The sequence below is a fragment of the Rhipicephalus microplus genome, chromosome 3 (genome assembly GCF_043290135.1).
Source record: "Rhipicephalus microplus isolate Deutch F79 chromosome 3, USDA_Rmic, whole genome shotgun sequence".
NCBI classification, from domain to species: Eukaryota; Metazoa; Arthropoda; class Arachnida; order Ixodida; family Ixodidae; genus Rhipicephalus; species Rhipicephalus microplus.
Window position 1 is genome coordinate 50,306,622 of NC_134702.1, and position 23,562 is coordinate 50,330,183.

Sequence of the window (23,562 nt, forward strand, 5' to 3'; positions counted from 1 at the left end):
AAAACTTTTGTGGCGCTTAATTTGTGAGGCAACAAGCTTTTCCAGTGAATTCATTCCGTGGTTACTTGAAAAAATTGTTTCAGGGCCCTTTTAAGAGACAAGAAGAGAGCAGAGTGGGCCGGGGAACAAACCGGGTTTAAGGATATCACAGTTGAAATCGGGAAGAAGAAATGGACATGGCCCGGGCTAGCACGTAGGCAGAATAACCGCTAGTCGCTTAGGGTAACTGACTGGATTCCCGGAGAAGGTGAACGCACGAAGGGGAGACAAAGTTATGTGGGCCGACACGGTTAAAAAGTTCGCAGGTATAATGCGGCAGCAGAAAGCACAAGACCGGGTTGATTGGCGGATCATGGGAGAGGTCTTTGCCCTGCAGTGGGCGTAGTCAGGCTGATGATGATGATTTGGACACTTCCGGCGCATTTTTGCCGTCGTTGTCGCCGTGATGTTCTGTAAATAGTCGAAGACGGTAACATAGCCCCGCACGCTGTATGTCCTATGGGCGAATGAAAACGTGCGTGGGCGTTCTACACTCGCTACCCATGCAGAGATAAAACACGCCGACTATCTCCATGGCGCGAAAAGACCATAGACGGGTTCAAGGGGGAAAGCTATGTAGCACTGGTGTTTCAACGGAACAGCAGACCGCTTGTGCCTATGTACGTGTGGAGTGCTTGCATTTAAAGCTTTGCGTTGATGTCATAGACTAAACAAAGGTCGCCTCGTTTGTGGCAGCGGCCGCGTTTCGTGACGCGCCGTTTTGTCGAGTTACGTTAGGCTGCGTAGTAAAGGGATGGGATGCTAGTCTTATTCGACACGAGCTCATGGCATGCAGCACTAAGATAATTATCTCTCGAGCTGTCTTCTGAACAACGAACATCCCACCCCCCCTTCCCTGGCTACGTCAGTGTCACCTACGGTGGCGTACATACCTGTCGAGTAGAGAAGACATGGTGTCAGTAGCGTAGCTAGAAATTGTTATCGCGTACGTGTACTAGTTGGCTTATATTGGTAAAAGCCGCGCAAAATTAAAGCGTCTGTCCTCTGCTTTCTGCTTCTCGTGCTGCCGTCTTTGTCCGCTGATTTTACCATAATGAAAGAAACATTGTTTTCGGGGAAGAGGGGGAAGGTGGTCGAACCCCCAATTAAGTGACCTCTACATTGCAGCACTGGCGTCAGTCTGTCTGTGAGCAAACGCAACATACGCACGCAACGTTATACAACCTAGTTACATTCCAGCAATACGATAGCAATTTACGATAGTCACTTCCTTGCTACGTATTATATCCAATCTACTGGACTTTCGCTCGCCGTGCTGGGAAGGTCCAGGACGTCTTGGGCTTGCAGCATAGCCATAGATGGCATAGCCGGCGAACATCATAATCATCATCATTGATCGAGCACTGTCAGCACGCGCTCGCGCACCGCAGCTCACCTTCGTGACGTGTCGCTGTCTCGTGACCGTTACACGTTCGGATCATCGTGCCAAGTCATGCAGGAGGAGCAGCAACAGCAGGTTCATGAGCTCGAAGATAGTCGTAGGCCCCAAGATGAGCAACAGCAGCCGATCGAAGAACTTCGACTGCCCTCCCCGGACAATTCTCAACAGGCTTTGCAACCCGAAAGGCGGCAGCCGTCGGCGTTTCGCGAGCGCAGGGACCGCATGGTGGACTCGTTGCTGAACGCATCACGCAGGGCGTCCGCCCAGGTGGCCAGCTGCGTCAACACGGCACGCAGTGAGCGTTGTTTATCATTTACGTTATTCGGGCGTTAGAGTTTTGTCCGCCACCTTGCTGACGAGAAATGTTATGTGGTACTTATTCAATTGCATATATGCATGTATATAAGGCGCGCGCAGGGTTCACCTTGAAGGGGGGAGGCGCCTAAGGTTAGTTGCAGCGCCCCTTACGTTCGTCGTAGAGCCCTTTATTATGTCAATGTGTAGGGCTGACTTTGCGACCCCCCTTTTAATGTGGTAAATTGGGGGGGGGAGGGGACTTAAGACTACTCGAAAAAGCCATCTTCTTTTTCATCTCAACCCGGCCGCCATTGTGGTCTAATGGTGATTGTGTTCGACTGCTCTGACCTGAAGGTCGCGGGAGCGTATCCCGGCTGCGGCGGCCGCATTTTTGATGGAGGTGAATTAAATTTAGAAGAGGCGACGTGCTTTCCACGGTGGACTCCCATCAGTCCCCGGCTTAGCGCGGGCAAGGATGGGTAGCAAATAACTCAAAATGCAAAATCAGTGGTCATCATTCGCCATTGTCAGAAGGCTGCGTAACCGAGCTTTACACTTTAAGAGTGACGGGACGGGTACGATTGAGTAGAGGTATAGGGCAAGGGGTCGGCAACGTGTGGCCCGCGTGACAGTTTTATGCGGCCCTGGTACGGCGTCAAGGTCTCCTCCCCATTTTCCTTGCCACTTCCTGACATGGCAGCTTTTACTGAAAATAGGATTTTCACTTGTGACTATATGTTTCATTGCAACTTTGTGACATCCGGGCTGAAAGGGAACATAATTTTTAATTCAGTTTTACTAGTCCATTCGCCGATTTTTTACGTTTCACTTTCAAATGCGCCACCCCCCCCCCCCCCCCTAATTTTCCGCGTGGTCCGCGGCTTTGTTGGCTTCATGAAACATGGCCCTCTGCCTGTAAAGTTTGCCGACCTCTGCTTCCGATGGTTACGGAGGGGGGGGGGGGGGGGGGGGGGTACGCCACCTGTCCTCATCGTGCACCCGCCTACGCTGTTAACTTAGTCCCCAAAGAGTAGCCGTCATTTTACGTCACGCGTACGTCTTTCGCTTGTAAAGGTGCGCGTTACTATACACCTTTCCACGGGATGGAAAGAAACGCCGTCACGTTGATTTGCGCGTGGGAAGACAAAGGCGGCCGTCACATGCAGCTTCGGCTTTGCATTTTCGGAAGGTCATGCCGATATGCGCTATCCCAGAAAGGGCTATGGTGGCGCCCTGAAAGCCTGTACAGATAGAATCACACTTGTCTAGAGCAGGGGAGCTCGTGGCTGCGACACTGTTGTTGGTCGCGGCTTTTACGTCACGTTATGTACAAGCTGCCGTTCATGCTTAAATTACGACACCAGGGCCTAGGACGCAGTAGGATCATGTTTGGTATCATTACGGCATTGGTATACTTACATAAGTTTCTGCAGAAGACGGCAGCTGGAGCAGCCGGCTGCGCGCTCTAGACAAGTGTGATTGCATCTGTACACGAGTTCAAATATACGCTTTTACACTTGTAAGAGACAATCCTGTATTAGGGAAAACGAAGGAAGGCATACGCGCCCGTCTTGGAGGCGATAAGGTGTAGAACGTAAAGCGACGGGCAGGTGCCATCACCGTGTCGTCTTAGCAAAGTTTATAAACACTTGCCTTTTTGAGCATCGCGTTGCATTGTCAGTGCGGCGTGATAAACGCTATGGTCCTTAGAGTTACTTATGTACGTCTTCTCTAATATAAAAACCCGCGTACAAAATATTGACTTTTTATGGTGCCTCAGATATGCGCAATGATCGCTTTTAGTTGACAATCACACAAATATATGAACGCTGAAAATTGAGCAATATTGGTGAATGCTGCGGATGAGTTGGCCGTTTAGGGTATCGTGTGGGGCCGTTTGAAGTATTGTTACAGTGGGCAAGCAGACAGACAGAAAGGCAGACGGGCTAAAATGTTTTGCGTCGAAACACCCGAAGAAAGACTATCGTCTTTCTGGATATCTAGGAAAGAAGAGACTGCTTTCTGATGCAGTTTTCCGAGGACGTTATATATAGTAGAGTGGAAACACCCTTCCCTACATTTCCGGTTTCAGGCTTGGCACAACTAGAGCATCGTCAAAAAAGTCCATCATCCAAAATTGCCCATTACCAGCGATTTTACTGCTGCAAACACTGGCACACACTGCATATTTCACCCCTCCCAACTTTAGTGCAGCTGAAACACCTATGCTTCGCCCCTTGGCAGTTTTATGAGGGGGCCATTTTTACCACACAAGTATATATAACTGTGATTAAACGTGCAGTTATCATTGCAGCACCGGTACTCAGTGTGCCCGCTATCAGCGTGACACAGCGTTCTTCACTGAAAAGGGACGAGAGCTAGGTGTCCAGGAAAGGAATCGTGATCAAGCCAGATAAAAATTCTGGTTGCGGGGCAGAAATACTCCCCCAAAACTCAATTTTGTCTTGGATTATGGTACAACCAGCTTGGGTGTCCCTTCGCTTTATAAAAGGGTGCATCTGGAGCGTCTGTCTTACGACAATCATCACCTGCTTCAGAAACTATGGCGCAATAACGAGCACGAGAAAAGAAGCGGACAGGCCAGCGCTTGTCCTATAGCGCGCCGTGGTTTCTGAAGTACAGTGAACTACCAACTCGTGCGAACGTCCTCCTTTTTATAATGCATCGTCACCTGGTTTGCTTGCGTTCCTTTCTTCAGAAATATGGGTTCAAATGCTCGCTTTTTCTAAAAAGTTTGTGACAAAAATATACACGAAATAAATTTGTCATTTGTCACAACGAATCGCACTGTGCAAGTATCATGCGTGCAGACAAGCAAGCATGCGAAGTCGTGATGACCATAATAATATTAAACTCGGCAACGCGCAACATCCGCGGTGCGCAGAGCGGCTGTTCTGCCGGAACCAGCCTTCGCTGTGTCGCATCAACGAGAGCGCCGTGTACGGGACGTGCGTCGGTGGCGCCGCCCTGGTGGTTCTCGTGGCGCTGGTGCTCATCGCCCATGCCGGTCTGCGCGGCGCGTCGAGCCTCGTATCTGCAGCCAACGGCGTTGGCGAGGAACCACATGGCGTCGAGCATGTGCCCTCCGTACAGGTATGTGATAACCTCGCAATGCTGTACACGCGCCATTGGTCATAGCGCTGTGGCACTTCACCACTGAAAGGCATCCGTCGCCAAAGTTCGAGTCCAGTCACACATGAAGCGCTGCTGATCTGCTGGCGGGAATGTAGTGAGCTAATTTAATGGCAACATTTAATAGCAATTATTTCAGCCTGTTCCGCTACGTGAAAGCTACCAAACATTCGAAGCGGTGTGCGCACGCTTGTGTGATTGGTTTTAGCGCGATCACGGGCTGTCGTAAATCCGCCACTGTATCTACGCGCTTGATTTCAAGCATCATCATCGTCTCTGACCTGCGTGACGCCTATGCTACTACCACTCGACAACTACGGCGGCGCTGCGTACTCTAACACAGCGTCATTGACAAATTAAAGCAGAAACCATGTAACCGTAATCTTCAAAGTCAATGCCTGTACTCGCATTGCTATTTAACAAAGACAATTATACAAGTGACTTGCTGGAATCCAGACAATTAAGACAGTACAATGGCTAGTATCATGTTTATTTTGTTGTTACGATAACTTTTTTCATGCCAGTACATGCAAACGGCCAGAAGGAACACACACACACACACACACACACACACACACACACACACACACACACACACACACACGCAGGCACGCACGCACGCACACACGCACGCACGCACACACACACACAAACACACACACACACACACACACGCGCGTTTTTATGACACCACCACCGTGAAATTCCGATTTTGGATATACCCCTGGTGCTGTATGTACGTGGGTATTGTTGCTTCATGGAGTTTCTAATGCGCTTATGCCTGCGTGGTGGTTGCATCGTTTGGCGTTATCGTTTGGGCGCCACTCCGCAGGAGCAGCCGTGCTCCACGCCGTCCTGCAACCAGGTGTCGCGCACGCTGCTTCTCTCGCTGAGTCACGAGACGTCGCCCTGCGCCAACTTCTACGAGTACGTCTGCGAGGGCTGGAAGAGAAGGCACCCGCTACGAGACGACAAGTACCAAGTACGTTTCCATACCGAGCGCGAATTAACAGGAATAGACGTACGAGTTGTTCAACGACGGTTAATCGAGGTATATTGGCTAGCTGTATAGACTTCTCAAGACCCGTCTTCGCGATGGCAGCATAGCCCTTCTCTAAGTTGAAAGGGAATTAAGTGAGAGAAAGGCAGGGAGGTCCACCACAAGCATGTACGTACGCGTATAGCTGTTTAGGCTTATCTGCGGCACAAGTCTTCATTGAAGATTGACACAGACGCTGCGACGTTTGTCGGTCGTTCATTTTTTTCCCATTGTCCCCTCTCCCCTCTTTCGTTCTACCATTGGGAACCTTATTGCAGTATGTGCAGCAACCGTGTTGTTCGAAAAATCATGCCTAACGTGGTGAAGTGCATTTTGTTTCGGTTATAGCTATGTTAAATTATTCAATCAAATGTCTGACGCGCTTTCGACTCCTATCTAACTAACCTGAGATTATCAGACCAGTCATTCTTGTGCCCATTGTGTGCCTGAAGGATGAACGTGCGTAGTATACCACTTGCAGCATTTATGGTTATCATAGAGGCCGACTACTGTTTTGACATTGGTCCACCGTACGTGTATGCATGTGCGAAACTGTGATCAAGTTCGTCAACTGCTGATGTGTTTCAAGTTGGCGCAAATGTATCTGATTGCGCGATTTCTCGCCAAAGTGGTCTTCACTGCAAGCATACCAACTAAGTGAAGAAGCGACACATACAGGATACTCGAACTTGTTTTATCGCTCAGCAGCGTAATATTGTTTTATTGGTTCAATGATTACTAAGTATCGCGAGTTTGACAGCGTGCGTGCAGAAAAACCAGATAAATTTGTAAGCTGCCGTACATGAATTTGTTGGCTGTGTTTTTAACGTATTATAGTCAATGTGAATCAGTGATTATTCGAAAAAGCGGAAATTGGACCTTCCTGGCCTTAAACTATTAACGGAAAATTAACGACGGTATAGTGTTTCTAAAGAAATGTGTCTGAACGGTTTATTTTTCTCTTTGGGGGCGTCATTTATAATCGTATGCGCACATATACAGAATAAATGCTGCTCAAAGTGCGTTCCATCAATAATCAAGCTTTTTCATGGTGCAAATGGCAAGCGAAAAATGACTCGCACAAAGCGCTAAGTGTGTATTTTGTTCGCTTGAGTCTTTATGCCATTTGCGCTATAAGACAAACTTATTATTAGGTAGGCCGATGATATTAAAGAGTTGGCAGGTATAACGTGGACAGAAATCACAAGAGCGGGTATATTGGCGGTTTATGGGAGAGTCCCTTGCCCTGCAGTAGGCGTAGTCAGGCTGATGATGATTATGCTGCACCAACACGACAACACAAGTTGATTATGCCCCACCAATGAGCCCAAACTTTCACCCTGACCCATCTATTACAAGTGCACTTTACGCAAACGAACATGCCCATTGCCCGGAAATTCTGACCAATGGCCAGCACATAAAAACATGTGGACAGCTCACACTATAGAGCCGTGAGGTTGTCACGGCGAAGCAGCGAGTCTCCCAGCTAGTCGCGAATTCGCTCAATATTAATTTCTAATTAGGTTTCGTGATCTTAATTACATTTAATTAGCACGAGCAGGTCTCGTGAATCTCATTAGATGCATCTCGGTTAGGCTTGGTTCGATACACACAACTTAGTATTGGGTGTTGGTTTTAGTTTGCACGAATAAAACTTAGATTTGATTAGTCCTAATTAGCATCGACTATTCAGTGATAATAAGTATATATTCAGCTTGGCCTCACTACACTCACTGGAAGCTCAATGTATTTCCCATTTATATGGCTTGTAATTGTTCCTTATGATAGTTTTTTGTTGACGTGAACCAGCTGTAAAAAAAGTTGAGAAGCTCCGCCTTCGTAGTTTTCCCTTCAGTGCCAAGAAAAGTTGTCGCCGAGTATAGAACACGTGGCTTTTGGAGAGTAAGGTTTCGCCGTTTCGCCAAGTCTGGCTGCGTTAACTAGTGCTCTGTCATATTCTTGCTCCTCGTGTAAAGGTGTACGCTGACCGCAGGTGAGCGTTCTGACCGAGGCCGAGCGCGAGGTGCGCAAGCGGCTGATGCTGGCGCTCGAGACGTCGGCCATCCCTCGGCGCAACCAGTCGCAGATCGACAAGATGGTGGCGCTGTACCGCTCCTGCGTCGGGTCGCTGTCACGAGGGGGGCAGAGCCTGCACGACCTGCGCGCCTTTTTCCAACTGCACAACCACCGCTGGCCTGAGCCGCACGCGCCCGACAGGCCCGAGTTCTTCGACCACTTGCTGGAGCTGGACATACGCTGGAACCTGGGCATCGCGTTTCGCTACCGCTTCGCACCACCGCCTGCCGACGACCGCACCGGACGACGCACCATCGTGTTGCAGCCCGTTGTGCCGGACGGGTGAGCGAGATTCCCCGCATTCGTTGGAAAGTTTTCTTCAGTTTGCCCAAAGGGTGTGCATGAGCAGGGTGGGAGGGGGGGGGGGCTGCTCGAGAAGGGGGGTCGCGAAGTCAGTCCCACATAATAGGGGGGGGGGGGTGATGCGAGAAAGTTCTTCACCCCCCTCCCCTCAAAAGTTTTCTGCGCCTAACATGATTTAGCACAGCCTCTGTGATCGGCAAGAGGTAATAATAATAATAATATATGGGGTTTGACGTTCCAAACCCACGTTTTGATTATGAAGACGCCATTGTGGAGGGCTCCGGAAGTTCGCACCACCATGGGTTCTTTAACGTGCACCTAAATCTAAGCACACGATCCTCAAACATTTTCGCCGCCATCAAAAATGCAGCCGCCGCTGCCGGGATTTGATCCCGCGACCTTCGGGTTCACAGTCTCGAGCTCCATAACCACTGGACCACCGCGGTGGGGTGGAGGGAATGCTTTCGGCACACTGCATCGAGGATTGGCCCGTTTTTGAGCAGGAGATAATGGAAAATGTCTTAGGACCTCCGTCATGGTGACGTCGCACGTTCTCGCGATCTTACTTCATGATGACGTCATATAGTGATGTCGCCGTATGATGACGATTTCTGCATAACTGGAGCTGACGGGATGGTTACTTTTAACGTTTGATGAGGCACTTGAGTATTTAGCTTCAATAACGAAGAACTTGGAGCCCCAGTTGGGGGGGGGGGGGGAGGGGGCAGTACTAACTCTTTCGTTTTGTTGCCCACTGGCGGAAGGAAACGATGCTGGCGATCTCGGGTGTAAACATATGTATTCAGACTTGTCTGACAAACGCATGTAGATTGCTATTATGTTCGTTACTGTGCGTATAAATATGCAGATCCTACAAAAATAGTAAACAAGCGTATTGAATCGAGTCGCCTAGCATCGTTCCCGTAATAGATTGAATGCACAGCTTTGCGTGGTGCTGGAGTCTATATAATACATTGTGTAATAGAGCCTTTTCAAAATTTACAAACCCGCTAGCTCCCATGAGTGAACAAGATATGGCGGAAGAGTCATGTTGCCAGACTGAATTTTCTAAAGGGTCTATTTAACTTAGAAGTGTAGCAGTTTGGGCTAGTTGGTATGACATGACGATAGTTATAGCGCGGTTTTTCGTCGTTATGTTCTCGCGCTATAACTATTGTCAGGTCTATTTAAACCAGTAGAGACCCTTTCCTAACGTTACCGACTGCTTCTGAAGCTTTGGCTTGCTTGTCGTGAAACTATTTTCAGTGAGTCTGACCGTGCTGGTCTTTCTCGCGCAGGGCCGTGCTCGAGCCGCCGACCCGTCGCGCGTACCAGTCGTTGATCGCCACCATGGCGACGCTGCTTGGCGGCGAGGCCAACTACGTGGACCTGGTGGACACGGTGGTCAGCGTGGACAGCGTGCTCGTGCGCCAGCCCGCCGACGACACGCGACTAGCTGTGCCGTGGACGCGGATCTACACCGTGCTGCCCGGGACCACGTACCAGATGTGGCTGCGGCCGTTCGCCAAGTACCACCCGCTCGGCGACACCGTGCGAGGACTCGACTCCGTACAGGTGGAAAGCCCGCGGTACTTCAACGTGAGTATACCGATGTCCTGTACCAGCCACATATGCGTCGACCGTTGTGTTCAACTTCCGTTGCCATTACCCTGCTATAAAGAATTGGTTGCTCAGGGGCAGTGCATTGAGTGATGATTGCTATAGGAAGCCACGGTGACATATGGACACCGGTGCAGTTATTATATGGTTGTTCACAACCTGCAACACTATTACGTAAAGAAGCTGAATAAACAAAGAATAGGCATATATATAGTGAAGGTGCTCGGCTGCTGACACGCAGGTCGCGGGATTGAATCCCGGCTGCGGCGGCTGCATTTCCGATGGAGGCGGAAATGTTGTAGGTCCGTGTGCTCAGATTTGAGTGCACGTTAAAGAAACCCAGGTGGTCGAAATTTCCTGAGCCCTCCACCACGGCGTCTCTCACAATCATATGGTGGTTGTGGGACGTTAACCCCCCCCCCATATATATATATATATATATATATATATATATATATATATATATATATATATATATATATATATATATATATATATATATATATATATTGCCATGGATCATGGAGAAGACGATGAGGTAACGTGTCGATTGAGGACGAGACTGACGTTGAGAGGTGGTATTAGTATGAGAAATCGTCGCCGATTCCGCCGTTGTGTTCGTTCTTATCCTTAATATCCAAAAGTTGGTTCCCAGAGTGCCCATAGGCAGGCGCACCATGGGGCGGGGGGTTGGGGGATGCGGTGAAGTCTTCCCTAATTATTTAAAGCGGGGTGTCGATTCCACCCCATAAATTTCCTCAATCGGCCTTTCCTCGTCATTTTGCTTTTCGTGCGCAAAGTTATGGCTACGCACGTTTTTTTTTTTTTGACAATAATGGCGACCAAGGACGTCTGATGCTGTATCCTAATAACTGTTATTTCTCACCTTTACATCCGAAAAGTATATACAAGGACAAATGCGAGACTTTTCTATGAAGCATGTCATTGCTTCATTTTCTTGTTTTGGTTTCATTGCGGAGCTCTTCTTTTTTTTTTTTTTCCGGACTCAACCAAGTGGAGGAGAGGGCCGCTGCAGCTACACTTGCACGAATTAAGTTAACTTGCATTACGCCTCCCCCTTGTGGACAGCTCCACTACTCTGCTCCACTATGCCCAACGATCAACTTTCCGGATATTGCGACAGTCGCGTAGATGTCCGGTAAAAGATTGCCAGAGCCAAAAGTACGTATATAATTGCACTTACAGAAGACGTTTTGATTGTTTGTCCTTATAACTACGCTTCCGGGAATTCAGTTTCGCTTAGATTGGTTTGGCCAGCTTCCAGCTTTCCCGAACGCGTTTTCACTCGTTGCAGAACACTGTAGACCGAATGGCGCTGTTAACTTCCAGAAAAACGGGCTGTAGGCGCCATCCTTTGTGCATCATTACGCAATGTTATGAAGATAAACTTCTCGCTTATATTTTTTTCAATGTCAGTTCTGCAGGATGGCTCTTATCGCTTAGGGGCCATACACTGATAGGTTCGTGCCGCATATACAGTGTTATTTTCATTTTTTCTTCCCTGTCACGCACAATTGATATGCTGCACAATGATGCACGCGCATAATGCTGAGACGTTACAGCCACTGCCATTCGTACTGCGTTGCGGGCAACTTTTCTCGTCAGCCGACTCGCATGCGTAGAACAAGTTTGTTCGCCTGCCTTTCAGTGGTTAGTATAGGCCATTGCAGCGCTTAATCCGCGATCGTTCGCTGATTGCGGCTATCAGCGTCGGCAGAGTTCGAGAATACATGTTCATTTTTTCGACTGTGATGGCTGAATTTAGGTGGTGGGACCTAAATTATGTACAGGAAACAAAGACCGGATGAAATGAAATAGCGCAGGCTATAACTGCGCTGGTGTTCAGTTTTCCTCTGGTCTTATAGCGTTGTATCCTGCATAAAATTATGAATCAGTCAGCACAAATGCATATCCTTCCGTTTAATGTAACTGCTGCCGATTCCTCACAAGCGTACCGTCTTCATACCCCGGCGTTGCCCGTGCCGCAAACTTCCTTTCAGGAGGCATGCATTCGCTTTCCTTTTGCCTTTTGTAAAAAAAAAAAAAAAAAAAAAACAATCAACGCATCGTCTCATGTATGTACGATGGACTGCGCTTACTGTTTAATCCAAAGAGCACGTAGTTAGTTACCACATGAAGTGATCGAATCGGAATATGCAACTTAACAGAAAAGCTTTAAGATGTGACGACCGCAGATGGCAAAATTACTCCTGAAAAATGTATTACGAAAGTAGTGTGTATGGTAATTACTTTTGAAAAGTAATGAAGTCATATTAACAATTTTTTCATAATTCGTGCGCAATTAACTCTTGTATTATATTCACATCTGATCATACATTGAAATCTCGAATCTTTTATATAGTTCAACTTGCCACACGTGAGGTATGGCACTCAGATGAACTGAATTTACTATCTTTCCTCGCCTTCTTGGCAATTATTTAAATGTCATAATGGAAGCGGACAAGGAATATTTTATTGCCAGGTGATTTGGAAGGTAATGAGTAGCTTTATTGAAGCTACTCGTTTGACACAAATTATTACGTAACTAAATAACTTGCCTATGAAAGTAATCCACAGCATGACTAATTACAACAAACGAATTGTAAAATTTAGATTTAATTACTTTAATGCCATTACAACCAAGTGTGATGATAATAAGTAGGCACAGCGCTTTCTCTCGTGTCCATTGGTGCCGGCCGGCACCTCATTCAAAAGCAGTACAACACAGATTTGCGCCCCCTGCCCCCCCTCTAAGACGAAATCCTGCTGACTCCCAACACCAATGCCTGTGTCGAACGTTGTTCCAAGCTCCTCCTGAAAGTTAACGTGTAACAAGCTCGATTGTCAGCTCTTCGACAATACGCGTATACATACTCGTGCGTAATTACGTATACGCACCAACTGATGTCTTCCCTGTCGGGGTGCGCAGTCGCTGCTGACGGTGCTGCTGGAGAACGTGGCCAACGGCCGCTCGTCGTGGTACGTCGGTTGGCGGCTGGTGATGACGCTCGGCTGCCACACGTCGCACGAGTTCCGGTCGCTGCGGCAGACCAAGTTCCTCTGGCCCCGGGGCGAGTGCGGCGCCCTGGACGTCCACTCGCACTGCCGCGCACTCGCCCAGAGGCTCATGCGACCGCAGTGGCAGGGATTCCTCACCAAGGTGCGTCACAGGTCGCGTCACAGGTTCCGTCGATCTTGGGACGCAACAGGCAGTCATCGTCGCGACCAACCCCTTTCATGTCCGCCCCGCCGCGGTGGTCTAGTGGCTATGGTACTCGGCTGCTGACCCGCAGGTCCCGGGATCGAATCCCGGCTGTGGCGGCTGCGTTTTCAATCGAGGCGAAATGTTGTAGGTCAGTGTGCTCATATTTGGGTGCACGTTAAAAAACCTCTGGTGGTCGAAATTTCCGGAGACTTTCACTACGGCGTCTCTCATAATCATATGGTGGTTTCGGGACGTTAAACCTCACATATCAATCAATCAATCAATCAACTCTTTTATGTCTATGTTTTTTATGCCTGCGTGCGGTTCTGCGCCGAGAAAATCTTGAGCAAATTGTACGCGTTTTCATTTGTGTTTATGGAGAGTTCACTCGATCACAAGAAAAAAAAATAATTGTAACAATACTTAACGATGAATGTACATCACAATAAATGATTAAACTATGTATATTACTGGGTTTTTCCGTGCCAAAATGACAATACGATCACGAGATATGCCGTAAAGGGAGACTCCAAGTTAATTTTCAGCATTCAAGCTCCTGAATCTTGAGTCGCAGTTCGTACATTCCGTCCAATCAACATGCTGCCCCACAGTGGCCGGGCATCGAGCCCGCGTCCCCTAGCTTAGCAGCACGCCTTTGCGGATAATAGCTAAATAATTAATAGTTTTGCTGTAACGTATACGCAACTCCCTCCAGCGTATACCATGTATCCTGTACTGTCAAAGCTATTCGTCGAATTTCCTGCGCTTTAGTATAAAGGGGAAGTGATTTTAAAAGAAAAGAAAAGAAAAGTGAGCCCCTTAACTGTCTCTCGGGGGGAGGACACCTCAACAGTAGCTCACGATGGATGGGGGTAGAGAAGAGAATGAAAAGATAGGATTAAAAGGTAGAGAGATAGAGAGGAAGGGGAGAGCGAGGCGCAGGTACAGCGAGCGACGCAAGTAAGGAGAAGACAGGAAAGAAGGACACGGTTGCAGGAGTCCGAGGAAGGAAAACCACCGGCGAGAGCTCTTGTCGGCGACAAAAGATGGCGGTCTGGCCACACGTACGCGTAGCAGCGGGTCAGCGCCGCACCCTCTCCCTATGAGGAGATAGAGATGGAGCGTGGTTTCACCCAGCAACGTGCATTCAACGCAGCACCGCGTAAAAAAAAAGTACCAACTCGCGATGAAGTATTTCAAGTGATACGTGTTGTCAGTGGGACCATGCCACCCCAGAAAAAATTCCCAAGCATTTTCCCGAGGGTGAACATGGTTAAGTGCGAATGCACGGGGTGATGCTATGAGGGGTATTTATTAATTCGCACTATTATATTTATTATTCACACTATGGTGCCTTTATGGTGTAATGGTTCCTGGGAATCGCAATTTGATAACACGGGGGAGTTTACGTTAACTCACTGGCGAATGCCAACGAATTTTAACTTTACTCCCCCTCACGACCCGCTCTCGACCGGAGACTGAGAGAGAAGGCGGGCGCGCGAGAGGGAGGGGTGCGCGCGCAGCTGCAGCGAGCGAGGAGAGCGGAGGAGCGAGCGAAGGGGGAGGGGGTATAAGGCGCGTTACTGACAGCGATATCAGCGTCGCGTCCGTGACTTATTCGGTAGAGCGTCGCGCTGCGGCCCGCCAAGTCCTCTTTCTTTTAAAGATAGAGAGAAGACTGCGGACGCCGCCGACGGCGGTGGATGGTTTGGGGTCGTTTATAAAGTGTATTCACACTTAAAAAAAAAAGATGTGTGTGTGTGGGGGGGGGGGGGGGGGGGCTCCGGGTGTGCGTGAACTCGCGATATCCACCCCAGTTTTCTAATCGAATCGCATGGAAGGACTTTTATAGAGCCAAGCATACGATTTGTGAAGCGCGCGTCGAACCAGTCCCAGTCCAATATTCGTTTGCATGTGAGTACACACAGTAATTAACAGCTGTGGCAGTATATTTGGAAGACGGGAGATGAAAGCGATACCAATTCAATCAAACGACTATTGGATTTGTTTTATATCGCGAACATTCGCGTGAAAATCTCGTATATTGTGTTCTGTTCACGTATATAGTATTTTGTATTCGGTGTTTCGAATATATTCCGCTCGTCTAGCTTTCTGAAATAGACGTCACATACACTGCAGGTTCTGCTGTCGCCAGACGCCGTATTCGAGGTGCTGGGAGTCGTGAAGCGCGTCCGCAACACTTTGGAGGAACGGCTGCGCCAGGCCACATGGATGGACCCCGAGACCCGCGTGCGCGCCTTCACCAAGCTCGAGGCCCTGCGCGAGCAGCTACCCAAGTTCTTCGTGTTCGACGGCCGCACGCCCGAGTACGAGCAATACGCTCGACTGCCGGACCTGACGCCCTCGTTCCTCGACAACTGGCTCGCCTTCAGGTAAGCCAAGGTGTCCAATAGGGGTTGCATAGTAGCAGCATAGCCATTCAATATTTTTATTGAAGGATTGGAAGGGCTCTGGTAGTAGTAATAGACTTTTATTCAGCCACAATTTACAGGCCGAGCATTTCGACCGCCTGTGCGACCCGTCGACGCTGTTCTTCTTCCCCTTCGGCGCCGATCCAGTCGAGCCAGGAGTTGATGGAAAGGGATGGGGGAGGGTAATAGCTGGATTGCTGAGCAGTTGGGCAGTAAAACAGGCAGTCTGACAGGTCGGCGTATGGGGAGGGGGGCTCTGGTAGCACGTAACCTTCTCGTGGATTGCAGGAGCAGTGGGAAGGTGGACAAGACCGAAGCGTCTTTTATCATGTCCCCCCACCCCCTCCCTCCAAATCTCCTTACTTTAGCAGCTCTAATTAATGACTCTGCATTATCTTCTAACCATGTAGTATAATGCTGTGTGAACGATTGAACAAAGACAAAACTCAATTTCAGTTTGACAATACTTTTTGATATTTTTTTTACAAATAGAACAAAGGGCGTACATCTGCTCTCTAAAGGACACTGGTACCCTGGATCATATTGCGCAAACAGACTTACACATTGGCATTACAACAATGACATTTATTATGCGTACGTCACTCACAACGCATCTACTTTCGCACGAAAAGATCAGGCGTACGCCATCAGAATCGAGAACTTAAAAGTTTGTTCTTCAGCGTTCAAAGCGAGCGCCGCTGGGCGTCGGCAGCGAAGTGCAAAAGAGGGGCACTTGCCCCCTTTAAGCCACACCAGCATTTGCCCCCATCTAAGCTACTCCAGTGCTCCCCTTCCCCCAAACGTAATGCATCACGTGTTTGCACCCCCCCCCCCCCCCTCGAGAGCGAATTTTGCCGACGCTCATGAAAGCGAGTGGAACTGTCTACAGGCATGCCCTGGGTCCCGGCGTGGACCTGCCCCGCACCGCCAACGGCTCCCAGGTGCCGGCCGTCAGAGGCGAACCCGACGAGGAAGACCTACTGCACTTCGAGGTCGCCTACGAGGCGGCCGCCAACGAACTGCGTCTTCACGTGGACGTGTTGGCTCGACCCGTGTACAGCCGTGGTGCGCCCGCGCCGATCAACTTCGGCGCGCTGGGCGCCATCGTGGGTCGCGAGCTTACGCACGCGTTTGACCGACAGGGAGCCCTGGTCGACGCCGTCGGCAAGCCCGACATGTGGTGGTCTGTCGAAACGAAGAGGTCAGCGCGTGAAGCACGCTTGATTACGTTCGCATGATTTATGTAACGCATGGGCTGCCATGTTGCAGATCACAGAGTTAAAGATATACAGCTATACGAAGTTAGTTATATCGGCGATTTATTTCGTTACACGGGAGCTTCGTTTAATTGAAATACGAATGTTTAAGCACAATATAGCGTTTGAAAGAGTCCTCTTTTTTTTTCGACACAGGAAGTGCAGGAAGAAAGTTTGAGTGAGACGACAGTGAAAGAAAGAAAGTAAGAAAGAAAAAAAAGAAAGGAAGAAAAGTAACTTCAATGACACACAAAAAATTCTTGATCATGAGATCCGGTGACCATGGCGTGACGCTGCGTGCGTGAAAAGGTCCATTTCACAGTGGTCAAATGACATGCGCCAAGCTATGAAAATAATTCGTTGTATCAAGAATATCGCTATATTAAAGTTCATCATATCTAGGTTTAAGTCTATACGAAAGAAAAGTTAATGCATTTTACCGAGGATTGAAACTCGAGATTGTTAGTCTTCCATTAGCACGCTTATTGCGGGACATGAATGACGCAGACAAGAAAGCAACGCAGTGCACACCGAATGCAAGCTGTCAGTATATTATTGACAAAATAACGTGACCTTATATACCTTGGCACAATCAGCATAGTGCATGGCAGCAAGAGCATAACTACAGTGATAACCGACCAACGAATACATGTAGGGCCATTCAAATACACTATAAGAAAAGGATGCATGTTTTCGTTGATTCGTTCTAAACGTCTCGTGTTGACTTAGAGTTGGTGGCATCAAGATGAGGCCTTGTCTGTTTCCACACATAGCAATATTGAATCACAGGAAATAGAGAATGACTGCTACTTCATTCGTAAGGCTTCATTCGTCTCGGCTGTAGCGTGGAAAGATTGCTAAAATATGGCGCGAGCTGAGTCGTATACACAGTCTGCGTGTCCGCGCGCATGCGTACTCTCATAAACGCGCTCGCGGATGTTAATTACAATATCGCGTTCGTAGGAAGTACGAGATGCGCGAGCGCTGCTTCCTGGGCCAGCTGACGCGTCTGGTGAACGACTCGACGACCGGCAAGCTCCTACGGCGCGTGGTGTCCGTCAGCTCGGGCCTGCGGCTCGCCTTCTTCGCGCACAAGGCCCACGAGCTGGAGAGCGGCAAGCACGAGACGCTGCGCGACATGACCGCCATGTCGGGCGACCAGCTGCTGTTCGCCAGCTTCTGCTACACGCACTGCCACAGCGTGGGCAAGCTGGGCGAGGTGCTCGACCTGCGCTTCGGTCGGCACACCCTCGGCGAGCTGCTCTGCAACGTGGCCGTCGCCAACATGCTCGAGTTCTCCGAGGCATTCGGGTGCTCCGACGACGCCAAGATGACCGCCGCGGTCAAGTGCCGCATCTGGTGACGATGCCGCGGAGAAGCAGCGACGTCGGCGGCGTCGTGTCGCAGCCATTGAGGTCCGCTGCTTTCGAGTCGGCGTGGCGACGCGAAACTAATTTTAATGCCCATATCGTTCTTTCCCATCTTCTCATGCCAAGTCGTCGACATCTTCGTTTTCCGCTACTTCCACTGACGTCTAGTTTTTTTGTCCTTTTTATATTTCGCCCTTTATTTGCTATCATGAGTTTATTATTTCGATGAAAATACGTCTTATGACTGTGCATTTGCGTATGTTTTAATGTCTTCGCTTTGCAGGTCACTGTACGGCACGCCACTGCCGTTGAACAGTGTGCATTGCTAAGTATTTTTATCCATAAATAAGCTTAGTGTTGCACCCGTTTGCACTGCTTGGCTGCGTGGTTCAACTTATGTGTTATAAAATTGAAGCCTACATTCTAAAAAAAGAGCGAGTAAAAAGGGTGTCTTATTGTCCCACAACAATAGTCGTCATCTATATTGCGTTCCATCCTTGCGCTATCGCCCCGCGCCCGGTACATTCCGGTCACGATTGACATGCCCATTATCAGAGTTACATTGCATTCTCGATAGGAAAGTGGCCAGCGCCGAGTTTTCAAGAAAGGAAGCGCACGTAAGCCATATGACGATTATTGTTGTGGGACAAAAAGACACCCTTTTTACTCCATATTTTTTTAGAGTGTATGATAAAACGCCTGTCATCACCCGAACTTGCTCGCTATGCTGTTGATCTCGATAGTAAGCCGCACTAGCCACACATTGCGAAGAGCGTGGCGCCGGCCGCAATCGACGCGAAATCGTTTAAGCCGTCCGCTAACATTGGGCACGCAAAACATGGCGTCGTTTGTCGTCTGAAAAGCGATCCGTGGGCCGAGTTTCACGGAGTTTTCGTTGATCATGACGTGTCGATGCCTGTTTTTAAAGCGCGGGTGCGTCAACGTAGCGTCGTAGCTTTACCTTGAAGCGTTATCAGCGTCCTTGGGAGGCTTCATCTGCGAGAGGCGGCTTCGAACAGGTATGAATGGGCCGTGTCCGTCAGCTGATCGCTACCTAATGTAAGCGCATTTGCAGCAGTTGTCGTCGATGCTGTGGTGTTCACTTTCGTAACGCCTAGTAATTTGCCTGCGATGGGACTTCACTGCTCTTATTTACAACTTTCTTAAAAAGCGCTTCGGTAGACTTTGGAGCCGTGAATTTTATTCGCGCTCGCGAGAGAACTGGATCGAAGCCATCGTAATGAGTTACGTTTCCATGGTGACTCACTGCGCTTTGTAGCGTGTACTTTGTTATTAAAGTGCACTGGGTTTCGCGTTGTAGGCGTGCGCGTATCGAGTGTGTGCTTGAAGTTGCACTACCCGTAAACGACGACGACCTCTTGAGGTGTTCTCCATGTTGAATGTTTGTTTTGTTTAGTTTAGTTTGACTTGTGTGAGTTCGTTCCGTTTTCCATTTCTCGATGTAAATTGCTGTTCGACGCTGCACCTGTGCTATCTCTGTGTGGTCGTGTGTGGGTTTGTAGCTTTTGGAAATTCGATATGATGTTTCAGGATGCAAAATTTTCTCCGAGGCGTTTGGAGAGCGCGTGGCATTGACGTGTTAAATGCACAGCTGCTCTTTTGTGGCGCATGTGTCATCGAAAATCTGGCTGTGTGCCAGGCGGCCGTGTCGTAATACGACCACGGACAGAAGTGCCGTGTGGACAGCACACGTATGTCGCAAAAACCTGCGAGTTGTAATGACCACTGAGCATTGTTAACTCTGCTTCGCCCGCGTTGCGTACTAATCTTGTTATTGCGCACTGCTCTCTCCCGTGCTTATTCAGTAATGCTTCTATGAACATGCTTATTTTCGTTTAGGGTGCCCTCGCGTGAATCTCTGCGTTACAATCGTGCGAAATTCGTTCCACACATCCTGCCACACACCCATATTCTATTTTTGTAGTCGATATGTTTAACAGATATTTAATTTTAGCTATACGTGACTCATCGCTGCTTATTGTCGCAATCATGCAGGTTTACATACGGTGGTTTTCTCAATTAAACTGGCCCACTAGTTGTAAACAAAGTGCTGCGATAAGAATGGCGTATCCGCTTATCTACACGGATAACGGCGAAGCTTCGATTGTTCCGTCAGTGTTACGACAGAGTGCCTAACTAAAGGCCATACGATGCGGTCCTAGGCTCGTACGAGCCGAATCACGCTGGGCTGCGGTCGTTCACCTGCTTTCTAAAACGCTAACGCTATTGCCTGAATGCGCAGGATTTTTTTTTTTTGCATTGTTAGCTGCGTGGGTCTTGTATCTTTCGTAGTGCATTTGATACTCCACCGACTGTGAAAGCGCAGTTTTGTTCGATTCGCTTGCTCCAGGGAGTGTTTCGATGTGTGCAGAAAGGTTTTAATTGTCTGTGAGCCGTGTGTTCGGTTTCTTCGGTGCCGGAGTGTACTCGTTAACGGGCGGTATCTGTTGCCTGTGCTCGGATATGCCAGGAAGGTTGAAAAGGATACCCGGAATATGGAGGAAGGGGGGTGTCGGGGCAGCACGGAGCTATGGTGTCGAATAGCCAATATGCTTGCGTTCTGGGGCATAGCAGAGCTTTGATTTTGCCTTTCGTATTACGATAATGTGCCAAACGATGCGGTCGTAGGATTGCACAGGCTGAAAAGAAGAAAAAAAAAACGGACCAATCAAGCGAACTGTAAGACAAAACAATGAGGTGGGAAAATGTCAAACTCAAAAATGATAAAAATAGTATAGGCCCATCATTTATAACTCCACAAACCGCTTTCAAAGGTAATTGAAACGGAATAACACGATCGACCCCGGAAGCTGGCATCTGTCGGTTAGGGGTATGTGGCAGCTTGGGCTAGTTGGTATGGCATGACGATAGTTATAGCGCGAGAACAAAATGACTACACAGAGACAAGGAGGAGACGAAGGAGCGCTCGTGTCCTTCGTCTCCTTCTTGTCTTTGTGTCGTCCTTTTGTTCTCGCGCTATAACTATCGTCGGCTAAGGGATACCCTGCTATGGATCACAGCTATGTGTATACAATTACCTTTCGAGTACGCCAAATCTTGAAAGGAAGGTGTTTAATGAGAAGAAAGAGGCGAGGTCGGCCTGGAAAGCGTGTTTCTAGACCAATACTCCCACGGTGGCAAGGGGAAAGGGAAATAAAGAGATAGAGGAGGGCATGATGAGGGGTGATTGTGATACAGCAATATGAGTTACTGCACACCCTGTCCCCTTCAGCGTTTGACACTCGCAAAGTTCTCTACATTAACTACACCTTAATTACCTACATTACCCAAACATGAATGTTTTCATACATGCTACGAGAATGCATTCGACTCTGTAGATATACAAGCAGTTGCAGAAACATTACATCCCCAAAGGATACCTGAGACTCAAGTACTAGTCTACTTCTACAATGGCTCTAAAGACGCAATAAAACGATTCCCATAGAGATATATAGGTGCCAGGCAGGGAGTTCGCTGCTTGCTTAAGTGTTCAAAGGACTAGCTAGCTTGGGAAGAGAGGGGATGAAACGTTAACGAGAGATGGGAATAGACATTAGCTGAGCATATAATGTCAATCTAGGATTTGCAGGTGTCAATCGGCAAAGTAGTGCTGAAGCGGTAAGTAAGGTGTAGTTAGAGACTATCTTTCGGGCCGTCTTTCATCAATTTCGTTCAATCGCGAACCTGCTTGCATGTAAAATTCGCTCTACGGCGCTTTCATTGTTGGAAATAGTGGCCTGCCCTTTTACCGAGACGCATTTGCGCTGCCTCCCCCTTCCCCTAATTGCGTTTGCCTCCCTTCTCTCTCTCTCTCTCTCTCTCTCTCTCTCATAGGCGTATGCATAACAGAGACCGTCAGTTTCTGTGGGTTTTTGTATGCAGTCGGCTGTTTTGTTGGTTCGTGGGGGGGGGGGGGGGGGGGGTGAAGAATAGCTTTTGTTTGTCGGCGCTTTCGTGCGCTGAACTACACACGAAAAGAAGGGAGGGGGGGAGGGAGGGGTGTTTGTATGTTTGCTGCTTTTTCGGCCGTGTCCGTGCTATGCGGATATGTTCCTCCGGCTCGCGACTTCAAGCGTCGCAGATCGTTGCTTCCAGGGATGCGGGAGTCGGGCAAAAGGAAAACACAACGGCTTTTGTGGCGCAGCCGCACGCGCAGTCCCCTAACCACGGATTCGGGGAAGATAGTTATATGCCCAACCCAGCCGAGTAAGCGACTCTGGGAGCCGCTTGCACCCGCCCTCCATCATCCTCCTTGTACGCGACGTGAAGTATTGAAGGACCATGGTAGTACGTAGTGCTGGCCGAAGCCCGGCGTGCGAGCAGTTTGACCGTCCTCGTCCACAAGCACGCCCGCGAGCCAAGAAATAACGTGAGTTCGCCGTGTTCGTTTGCCGGTCGTAAATTTTACCTCGCCTGTCGGTGGGACAGCCGATAACCACCCTGGATTGACTTGGGGGTGTTTCGCCGGCTATCGGGGTGTTACCATAAGGAGGGCTTTTTGAAATGCGTCTATAAACTTCGATTGGAACTACCATTTATGACCTGCAAAGCATTTATAACTGTGAATGTCGGAGCTATATAGACATGTAATAGCAAACCCTTTGTAGCAGTTTACGAGTATAGTTAAACAGCTTATGACTATTCAGAGCATCAGCTAATGCATTAAGACGGCGAGTTCTCGTCACAGCTCACGGTTAATGTATAGCAGTTGGTATAGTTAAACAGCTTATGACTTTTCAGCGCATCAGCTAATGCATTAAGACGGCGAGTTTTCGTGGCAGCTCACGGTTAATGTATAGCAGTGGGTTATGCGCGTATAACAAAGTTACTCAAGTTAACTGCTAACAGTTTGTAACTACGAATGGCGAAGATATAGGGATGTAAGAGAAAACGATTTATGTCAGTTTACCAGTATGCCACGCAGCTTTACAACTGCATAACTTAGAGTTTTTGCTATAACAGAACATACATGTACTGCGAGTTTTTGTGACAGCGCACTGCTTTTAGAGGAGCACACCGTGTGAGTTGTATACAGGTGCTCGAAGAAACTGCGTCAGCTTTATAACCGAGAATACGCATATAAGAGTAAACCGTTTATAGCAGCCCATGAATATACTATTAAACAGAGTATACAAGCAGTTAATAACAGCATTAGCTAGACTTTAACCGCATGAAAATACAATTATATAACTGCTTGAGAGGGACCCGGTGACATAACCTTCCGTCGTTTCGTAAGCGTTACGCAAAACGTTTTCGTATAGGCATTGTCGGTAACACAATAGTGTGTGGCGTTTCGTAAAAAAAAGGACCTTTTCCACGAGTGACCGC

General features: G+C 48.6%; 2 protein-coding genes across 8 annotated transcripts in view; both read left to right on the forward strand.

Annotated features, from left to right (window-relative positions):
* Positions 1–1,492: 1,492 nt before the first annotated feature.
* Positions 1,493–18,464, forward strand: LOC119161479 (neprilysin-1). Its single transcript, XM_037413975.2, has 9 exons — positions 1,493–1,736; positions 4,644–4,852; positions 5,724–5,873; positions 7,924–8,288; positions 9,608–9,908; positions 12,880–13,110; positions 15,295–15,548; positions 16,477–16,788; positions 17,807–18,464. Exons 1-9 carry the CDS (start codon positions 1,493–1,495, stop codon positions 18,204–18,206), a joined length of 2,466 nt encoding a protein of 821 aa, XP_037269872.2. The 3' UTR covers positions 18,207–18,464.
* A 631-nt stretch (positions 18,465–19,095) lies between these two features.
* The window catches only part of unc-104 (kinesin family member unc-104), a 119,837-nt gene continuing 115,370 nt past the window's right edge, over positions 19,096–23,562 (forward strand). For all 7 annotated transcript variants that reach the window (XM_075889540.1, XM_075889538.1, XM_037425697.2 and 4 more), the window contains exon 1: positions 19,096–19,232. The gene's annotated coding sequence lies outside the window, so the exon portion shown is untranslated. The remainder of the gene's footprint in view (positions 19,233–23,562) is intronic.

Bases quoted from the DNA above. Each gene is read 5' to 3' on its own strand.
- LOC119161479 (XM_037413975.2), top strand. From the start codon at position 1,493: ATGCAGGAGGAGCAGCAACAGCAGGTTCATGAGCTCGAAGATAGTCGT. The intron at 5,874-7,923 runs GTACGTTTCCAT...CGCTGACCGCAG, and splicing joins TACGAGACGACAAGTACCAA to GTGAGCGTTCTGACCGAGGC. The intron at 9,909-12,879 runs GTGAGTATACCG...CGGGGTGCGCAG, and splicing joins AAAGCCCGCGGTACTTCAAC to TCGCTGCTGACGGTGCTGCT.